General features: G+C 44.3%; 1 protein-coding gene across 1 annotated transcript in view; it reads left to right on the top strand.

Moving 5' to 3' along the window:
• Positions 1-6,924, top strand: part of ANKRD66 (ankyrin repeat domain 66) — a 44,473-nt gene extending 37,549 nt beyond the window's left edge. Inside the window, exon 4 of the mRNA XM_078646750.1 lies at positions 5,866-6,924. Coding sequence (XP_078502876.1) covers positions 5,866-6,085 — 220 coding nt within the window. The 3' untranslated portion in view covers positions 6,086-6,924. The remainder of the gene's footprint in view (positions 1-5,865) is intronic.
• The last annotated feature ends 2,344 nt before the right edge of the window (positions 6,925-9,268 follow it).

The raw sequence follows: 9,268 nt of genomic DNA on the forward strand, positions 1-9,268 counted from the left end.
ATATACAGCTCCTGATCTTCTCTAGAACAACAACAAAGATCCATATGCCTCAGTAAATGGACTTGGATTAAGCTTGAATGATGGTAAACCGACATTCTTTAAACTGAAAACTAATTACCTCTCCAGCACTGCTCAAAATTGCGACTCTTGGCATTGGCAAAACCAACAGGTCTGGCTTTGATGTACTAATGGCTGCAAATAGCATTTGTGCATGCATGTGTTGGTTTGTTTGAGGACGTTGAAGATAGATTGATTGGCCTTGCCAATCTTTCTTACATTTTTCCTTCCTACTCAACGGAAGCACATATGTTTACTTGCTCTCCCCACTGCTTGTTCCTGGGCCTTCCTGTGCACGTTCTTTTTCTTCATCTCCCTTCTCTGATAGTCTCCATCTCACTTTCCATTGTATGTATTTATTTATTTATTTATTTATGAAAGGCCCAGAAGTGTTATTGGGCCACATGATTCCTTATTTTGTGGTCATGCACACTTTATTTTAATTTTTGTTGTTGTTATTCATTACCCTACAATGGTTGTCCGGCATTTCAGAATAGTAAAGAAAAAATGGCCACCACCTGTCACTATGGAAGTGCATGCACATATCACAATTTATGATTGCAAATCTGTTGTGACACGTGTGCGCATCCATCATGATGCACACATGTGCATGAATTACAAGATGTCTACACAGTGGTGGCCATCCTGGAATGGGACTGCTTTAGTTGAAATCCTAGTTCAAAATTGGGCTGTGTGTTCACATGCATGCACATTGATGTATTTGTGTGCAAAAGCAAATAAAAAATCATTGTTATAGCCAATACCTTGACCGAGACATATTGTCTTTGCCGTTCTGTGTTTTAAATGCTTTTCAGTTGTGTCTCACCTGTGCTAGCCAATTTCATCATGCATTTGTTTCAGTTCCTAGATTTGTTTTGGAATATTATTCTGAATTTTTGTCTCCAGTTTTATATTTTGACCTCTAGTTCTAGGGATAGCCGTAGGCTGACAATTGCTTCAGTTTAATATTTATTCATTTTATGAGTAAATTTGTGCCTATCAATGCAATCAAGCAATCAATCAGGGGTTTTAAAGTGTGCTACTCACACGTGAGGGTCTCAAAGCACTGGAGGGTGGGGGGAGTTGCGTGCAGCTCCGTAGGTAATTCAAAGAGCCAGGTCTTGAGGTTCTTTCTGAATTGGTGAAGTGTTGGGCTTAGTTGGATGCTGTGGGGTAGTTCATTCCAGGTCATAGCCGTGAGGTAGGAGAAGGATCTGCCACACGCTCTGGTCCTGTGGATGCTGGGGACTGTGGAAAGGGTTAGGTCGGCAGAGTGGGGCGTGTAAAGAGATTCGTTCGTTGAGGTAGTGGGGTCCCAAGTTATGGAACGCTTTGTAGGCGTGTGTGAGCAATTTGAAGGTTATTCTTCATTCGATAGGGAGCCCGTAGAGGTTGCGGAGGTGTTGGGTGATGTGGTCATGTCATGGGATGTCGAAGGTAAGTCTGGCTGAGGCGTTCTGGACGGTCAGGAGTTTGCGGAGGAGTTTTTGGTTGATTCCGGCGTAGAGGGCGTTTCCGTAGTCCAGTCTGCTAGTGATAAGTGCGTGCGTGACGGTCTTGCTTGCGTCAAGGGGGATCCATTTGAAGGTCTTACTAAGTATGCAGAGGGTGTTGAAGCAGGTGGATGACACGGTGTTGATCTGGTGGTTCATGGTGAGTGAAGTGTTGAGTATGATGCCGAGGTTGTGAGCGTGGTCCATTGGGGTGGGTGGGATTTAGAGGGCGGGGGGCCACCAGGTGTTGTCCCATGTGGAAGGAGTGGTGCCGGGGATGAGGACTTCCGTTTTCTCCGAGTTGAGCTTCAGGCAGCTGCTGCTCATCCATATTGCAATGTCTTTCATTCCTTCTTGGAAACTGTGCCAGGTGATGTCGGGTTCCTTGGTGAGGGAGAAGATAAGCTGGGTGTCATCTGCATATGAGACTATGTTGAATCTGTGTTTTCTGACGATGGATGCGAGGGGGGCATGTAGACATTGAAGAGCGTAGGGCTGAGGTAGGATCCTTTGGGTACTCCACATCTGATCTCTGTAGGTTCGTAGAGGAAGGGAGGGAGTCTTATTCTTTGTATTCTGCCTGAGAGGAAGGATCGAATCCAGTCTAAGGCTGTTCCCTGGATGCTGGTGTCGTGGAGTCTGGCGGCTAGTGTGCGGTGGGAGACGGTGTTGAAGGCTGCTGAAAGGTCCAGGAGGATGAGGGTTGCAACCTTCATCCTATTGACCCACATTTCTCCAGCGTACATGTGCTCAGTGCTTTTTGTAAGGACTCCACCTTTGTGTGGTTGTCTGTTTTTATCCTTCTGAACATCTGCAGCCATATTCCGAAGTAAGGAAAATGTATGAAACGACACTCAGTGTACGTTTTCATAGGACACTCACAGTCTGGAATTTCCTTTCTACACTTCATTATTCCGAACTAAGGCCAAGTAAGGGAAGAGAAGATGGGCTTATCAGAAAAAGCAGAGTTCACTGTACCTGCATTATTTATTTCCCATAAATATTTAAATCCGGAGTCACATGAGTAGTTGCAGGTTATCCTGAACACGTAGCATAAGTGCTGAACTATCTCAATAGGACCAGGCCCCCCCAAATGAGCAAGAAAGAGCAGTGCATCTCCTTTTGCTTGAGCACCATTCGCCTCAATTTGTAAAACACTGTTCTGCTCAGGGGTGTGGGCCTTGCTCCTGAAGGACATCAGGCAGCCTCTGTACTAGGTTTGCACCTAAGTTCATCCTGTCCAAGCTCTACACCATGTTAACCCTTCTAAGCCGAGGGTGGGAAAGACCATATCAACCCTCCACATCATCCAATGAGATCGGGTTGGGAGTCTTTCCTAAACAAGCATTGAAAATGCAATAGGTCTCGCAATAGAAAAGTTTGACCTTTTGGTGTTGCAAATGTAATTTTTTTTTGTTTATATTTTTTCAAATTATAAAAGTATTCATTTTGTTTTTTGTAAAGTGAATAGTTATAAATCTACCAAATGTTACATTTATAGCATTAGTAAAGTTACATGTTTAGTTTTGTCCTTTTTTACATGTAAAAACTTTTACCATTAAAAATTAAAAACAACATTAGGTCACTATCCTTTATTTATAACATTTTACACAAAATTGTGAGTTTGCACATCAATACATGTAAAAAGGGACAAAACTAAACATGTAACTTTACTAATGCTATAAATGTAACATTTGGTAGATTTATAACTATTCACTTTACAAAAAACGAAATTATTACTTTTATAATTTGAAAAAATATAAACAAAAAAAAAGAATTTACATTTGCAACACCAAAAGGTCAAACTTTTCTATTGCGAGACCTATTGCATTTTCAATGCTTGTTTAACATTAAGGTAGCTACTTAGGGTTTGGTGCAGCGTAAGTATTATCAACCCACAACCTGACACACAGAACTGACAATTCTTAGTTCCAGATAACAAACCTTGGCCGCATCTCACTTTGAAACAAGCTCTTGGCATTGCTGTGGGGGGGGCGGGCGGGAGCGCATTGCAATTAAGTCTGATGGCGTGCGCGATGTAGTGGGACGGAGGGAACGACCTGAGCCGCATTTGACAAACTGAAAGTCACCCGGCAGCTGCGTCCTGAAAAATCGAGCTATTTGACCTATTGCATTGTAAAGTGTTATTTGTTTACACGGATGGGTGGGCGGATCGTGGAAGCTACACGAGAAAAGGAGGTGGGTAACAGCAATATGGGGAGGTAACAGCAACGTAAGAGGGGGCCCAAAACCCAACTGGGGTGGAGAGCTGGAGGGGCAACATTTGGGGAAAGTAATGAAGAGAAACACACCAGCGAGTGAAAGAGGGAGAATTTCTTGGGAATCAGCAATACAGAGTGCATGGAGTGCTTGACACAAAGTAAACGAATGAACTGCAGGGAGAGAGAGGGGAGGTGCTGGTGGCTGGGGAGGGGGGAGGAGAAATGCGAGCCTGGCGGCCGTGAAACTGCAGGGAGAGAGAGGGGAGGTGCTGGCGGCTGGGGAGGGGGAGGAGAAATGCGAGCCTGGCGGCCGTGAAACTGCAGGGAGAGAGAGGGGAGGTGCTGGCAGCTGGGGAGGGGAGGAGAAATGCGAGCAAGTCTGTGTGCGGGGAGAGAGAGGGGAGGTGATGGCGGCTGGGGAGGTGGAACAGATGGCGAAGACTGGCGATTTGATGCTGTGCACGTGCATTTTAACTCATTGCGCTTGAGCATTGAGCTAAAAGCGCACATGCACTGCATCAAATCGCCAGTCTAGTTAAACTCTGTTTAAGCCCCTATAGTCTTGCTCCGCTCAATGCGCATGCGCATTGACAGGCGAGACCCAAAAATGGCATACTATGTGTTTAAGAAAAATTGTATAGTGCTTAAATTTGGGCCGCTTTCAGGGCCAGATGATCTTCCTCCACCCGGCTCTTATAACACCCACTGGTAATAAGTCCACTGGGAGGTAGTGCAGCCATGCCTAGGAATTTGTATTCTGAATGTGTGTATTTAGCACAAATTATGTTGGAAGCAACAGAATTTTGTACATTATTGGTGTTGGGGTGGGGGGGTTGTGAGAGACGATACAAAATTTCACACACAGAGTATTGATTCGAATGTTTGAATTGCACAATTATATTTTATAACTGTGTCACTAAATTACATATTTACTGTTTCAGGCATGGGGTAAAGCAATTTGCACCAAAACAAACATTTTCGAACTTAATGCTAATGTTAATAGCCAGGGCTTAGCACCCGAGTTTCAGAATCCAAATCTAAGCCACTATAATACATCTTCTAATGTACCTGACACAATCAGACGGAGCAGGTAGGTGAAAGAGTATATATGCTGCTTACAATGAATAGGAAACGTAAGTTGATAAACTCAAATCTGTCCAGAGTCCAAGAGGGAGCATCATAGTCCCATCAGGTCAACAGAACCCCCCGCCCCCAACATACCCAACATCCCATAAATAACACACAGACACCAGTGTTAGATTGGGAAAAAGTTGCTGCAGGTTTATTACATACAACGTTATGTAATCACGGTGGGTTATCTTACGGACGATCCAAGGGCAGGCCGCATTCTTGCCACCTGCCCGCCTGATGAGCCAAGCAGCACAGTGGCGAACCACCCATCTGCTGCGCCATTATGGTAATCACTCTACTCACGCCCCTTGCGGGGCGTATCTAGGCAAACCCCCGGTTGCACAGGCCCACAACCGCCCGAAGGACTACTGGGGTGCCGACACGGGTTCCCGGATCTCCCATGAGGTTCGAGGTTAGGCTCTGGCATCCCTATGTGCCCGCTGAAGTACAATGTTGCACCTCTCTGTTTTCGGATCGCCCTGTAACTCCGCCTGCAACGACAAAGAACACATTAAAGCTCCCCCAGGTGCCCACCCCCCCAAGCAGACACTCAGGGTAAGAGGTAGGGAGGAAAAAGAGTGTCCCGATGCACGACACGCGCGTCCGGAGCGACAAAGAGGCAACTAAAATGGCGAGGGGGAGATATATACCCCCTCGCCTTGCCTGCCGCCCCGGACGCGCGTCACGGCCTACTAGGCTCCCCCTGCCCGGGGGAGGAGTGGAGGTCCACAGGCTGGGGGCGGGGGAAGACCTTTGGGACTAAGAGGCCCGCCCTCCTGATGGCCACCGGGTGGCCTCAGGCAGCCGCATTACACGAAGGAGTCTGAGCTATCTAAACTTTAAAGTTCCACAGACTGAACTTACCTGGGCCAGAACATTCAGTACTTCATTGACGAGGAAAATTGGACATTAGTGTCACTGTATGCTAACATACCCCTTTGTCTCATTTCTTTGTTTACTAGCGCTGAAATGGAATGCCGGGACTTCCGGCTCATGGCGGCACTACGGGGAGAAGCCTTGGACGAGACAGATGAAGACTGGGAAGACAAAAAGAGAGAGTTTGAGGAATCTGAACTATTAAAGAAAAAGCAACGCGCAAAAAACACAGAAAAGCCAAAGGCGCCGCCCACCACCTCGGCCAAGAAAAGATACGGGAAAGAAACACAAACAGGAAGACGCTGAGCTGCGGCGGAGGCAGCTGATGGGTGTGTGATAAAGCAGCAGGAAAGGACACGCTATTCTGGAAGCAGACCATTGAGATGTACTTTAAAGCAGCAATTCAAATGAAAAATGTTCTCGGAAAAAAAACATATTTCTAATTTTGCAGCGTCTTTCTGTTTCTTACTGCCTGACGAACATACCTCTCTACCCCACTGCCTAAGAAGATGGTATGGCCAGGCTTCCTTTAGCATAGTATATGTGACCATGTGTACCCACAGAACATCTAGGGGCAGCCATATGAAAAGAGAAGGTACCACACATTTTCTGAAAGAAAAGGATGCTGCTGGTAAAACCGCCGCTGCAGAGGCTGTTCGTCGGACGGAGGTCACCGTGCATACAATAGAATGTTTAAGTGTTTTTTCCTCAGACTGAAATTTAAGTCGTAGACTTGCCGGGGTCCTTCTCTAGTTAGCAGAAACAGCACTTTTTTGGGAAAAGCTCCAAAAAGTCTCAAAAGAGCATCCTCACTGCAAAAAGTTACAAAGTGGAATCTGGAAATGAAATCCAACACTTACATTTTGCCTGATTTATACCTTTGAACATTATTTCTTAGGGCTATACCTTGGTGAACCCTAAAGAAGGCACTGTTTACTGAATAATGATTTGTAGTTGCTCTCTGTATGTGATATTTATTCATTCAAATATTGTAAGTTTTGATTCCTTTCCTTGCCCTAACTGAACTAAAATGCCTCAGTGATACAATGTAGGTTTCATAGTTCCAGAGACCACTCTCCAGCAGGCAGTGATGCATCTAAAGGGGGCATTGAGGCTCCCACTGGAAGTTAATCCATTGTGCCATTGTTGAGTTTTATTTTGATTAGTCTAATAAAATCAAAACAGTAGTGCTTGCATTTTTAGAATCGCTTTCACTTGTTCAGCCATTCTTTGGATATGTGTGTTGTTTGCATAAGTACCCGCGTTCCAACACTATATGACCTTCTGTATCTTGGGACACATGTTCTTTATTGACAGTTAATTGTGTAGTAAATGAAGATGCTGGGTAGCTAATAGTGTATGTGAAACAGGATAAGGATTATTCTCAAGATAGGAGTCTCAGGTTTCAGGTAAAGATGGTAGTAAGGAAGCAGGAAGGCCCCACTGGCAGCAGCATCCTTGCTTCTCAGCCCACGCATTCCAACTGACCTTCACTCAAACCAGGCACACGTCAGCATTCTATCGCCTCACAGTGGCTAAGCAGCAGGGGACATAACACTAAGGGGAAAATGCATCCACAGAAATGGAGGTCCACCAGTCGAAGCACACCAGCAACTCGTGCCAGTTCAGTCATCTGTCAGAGATGCCCCACATACCCAGCCTATAACTGAGAAAAAAGATGTCTTGTTCTATTTTTTAAATGAAATGTACGGTAATATGAATAAAAAAAATAGTCACAAGGTGTATGGTCTGCCCTGGTGACCTGACAATAGCTGAATGGGTAGGGATTGCAGATAAAGTGATACATTCTTTGAGGTCTCTCCTTGTACTAGTTGCAACTCTATCTTGGAAAATGCAAACAAAGTGTAAAATCTGCACTTCTAAGCCCTAACAGAAAGTCCCTTCCTAAATCCTGCCTCTGTGTTTGGCTTTAGGATAATTGATTATTATAAAAACAACCATCAAAAGCATTAAATGAACAAGCAAAAGTAAGGGGTGCATTTTTGATGTAATTATTTGTAGTTTTATAAAATGTAGATCATGTCCAGAGGGATGCTGGGATGCTGGGCAGTAGGGGGAACATCCAAGATCCGAACAGAATTTTCTGATTCAACCAATCTTTTTGCGTGATGCATCCAGGTGCTGGGTTGGAAATGTGCTGACCTTCGAACTGCAAGGCTAGTGTTGGTCTTTCAACCTTAGCTCAAATGTTTAATGGCCTCCTTTTGGATACTCTAGCACAGAGGTGTTTGTACATCTGGATCATCTCTTACTGGCACTATAGCTATAGTACACTGCCACAAAGCAGTAGCAAAAACATTTTTAGTTTGGTCTCCTACATTACCTAATACATATATTGGTTATTAAAAGGGATGAGGGCTGCCTTAGGCAATTCTATTTAGGAAACAAACTGTTGGTCCCACAGTTACCAATAAACCATTAACAAGCTAGAAGAGAATCACTCTAAGAGTCTGTAGACATTACAGCCAAGATCTTCCACTGGATCGAACATGTGATACCTCTCACCGCTATTCATATCGAGGGTCGTTCATCCCATGACTTTTATCTGAATGAGAAAGTGTTCAAAACCATTTGTATGAAATTGGATGTTCCAGCGGTGGACCTTTTTGAAGGGGGATACTCATACTCTTCTTTTTTGTTCTACAATTCAGTAAGAGAGAGCTTGAGGGATATGTGCTCTGTCTTGACCTTGGCCAAAGGGTCACATTTATGCCTTTTCTACTCATTTAAGAGTTCCAAGAAGGATAGGAAAAGAAGCTTGTTGGAAATGGCCCTTTCTGCAAGCTCAACCCCAAACTATTTGCCTTCCTCCTCACCTTTGTTTGCCAAATTTCTTTTTGCTGGCTTTGAGACTCTGGGCACTTTACCACTGCTAACCAGTGCTAAAGTGCTTGTGTTCCTTCTCTAAAACATGGTAACATTGGTTTATCCATTTTTGGCATATTTAATTTACATATACGTCCATAGTAAAGTGCACTACCTGTGCCCAGGGCCTGCAAATTAAATGCTACTAGTGGGCCTGTAGCAATGATTGTGCCTCCCACTTAAGAAGCATGTCAGGCCTTCCATTGCAGAGCCTGTCTATGCAGTTTAAACTGCCATGTTGCCCTTTAAGTTCAATTCTTGCGAGGTCCAAACCTTTCTTTTTTATACATAAACATCTCCTCTAGGGTAGGCCCTGGACAGCCCAAGGGCAGGGTGCAGTGTAATTTAAAAAGTAGGACATGTACTTGTAGGTTTTGCGTGTCCTGGTACTGAAAAACTCTTAAAATCGTTTTTCTATACTGCAAGGCCTACCTCTCCCATAGGTTAACAATAGGATTACGTTAGTACATTTTATAAATGTAATTCCTAACTGCGAAGAGATAGACTTTCCATGTATGGTGTCTCTGGAGTCCAATTTAAAATCACAATTTATGGTGAAGTCGGATTTTAAATTGCAATTCTGAAAATGCCACTTTCAGAAAG

Source organism: Lissotriton helveticus, chromosome 6 (assembly GCF_964261635.1).
Source record: "Lissotriton helveticus chromosome 6, aLisHel1.1, whole genome shotgun sequence".
Taxonomy (NCBI): Eukaryota; Metazoa; Chordata; class Amphibia; order Caudata; family Salamandridae; genus Lissotriton; species Lissotriton helveticus.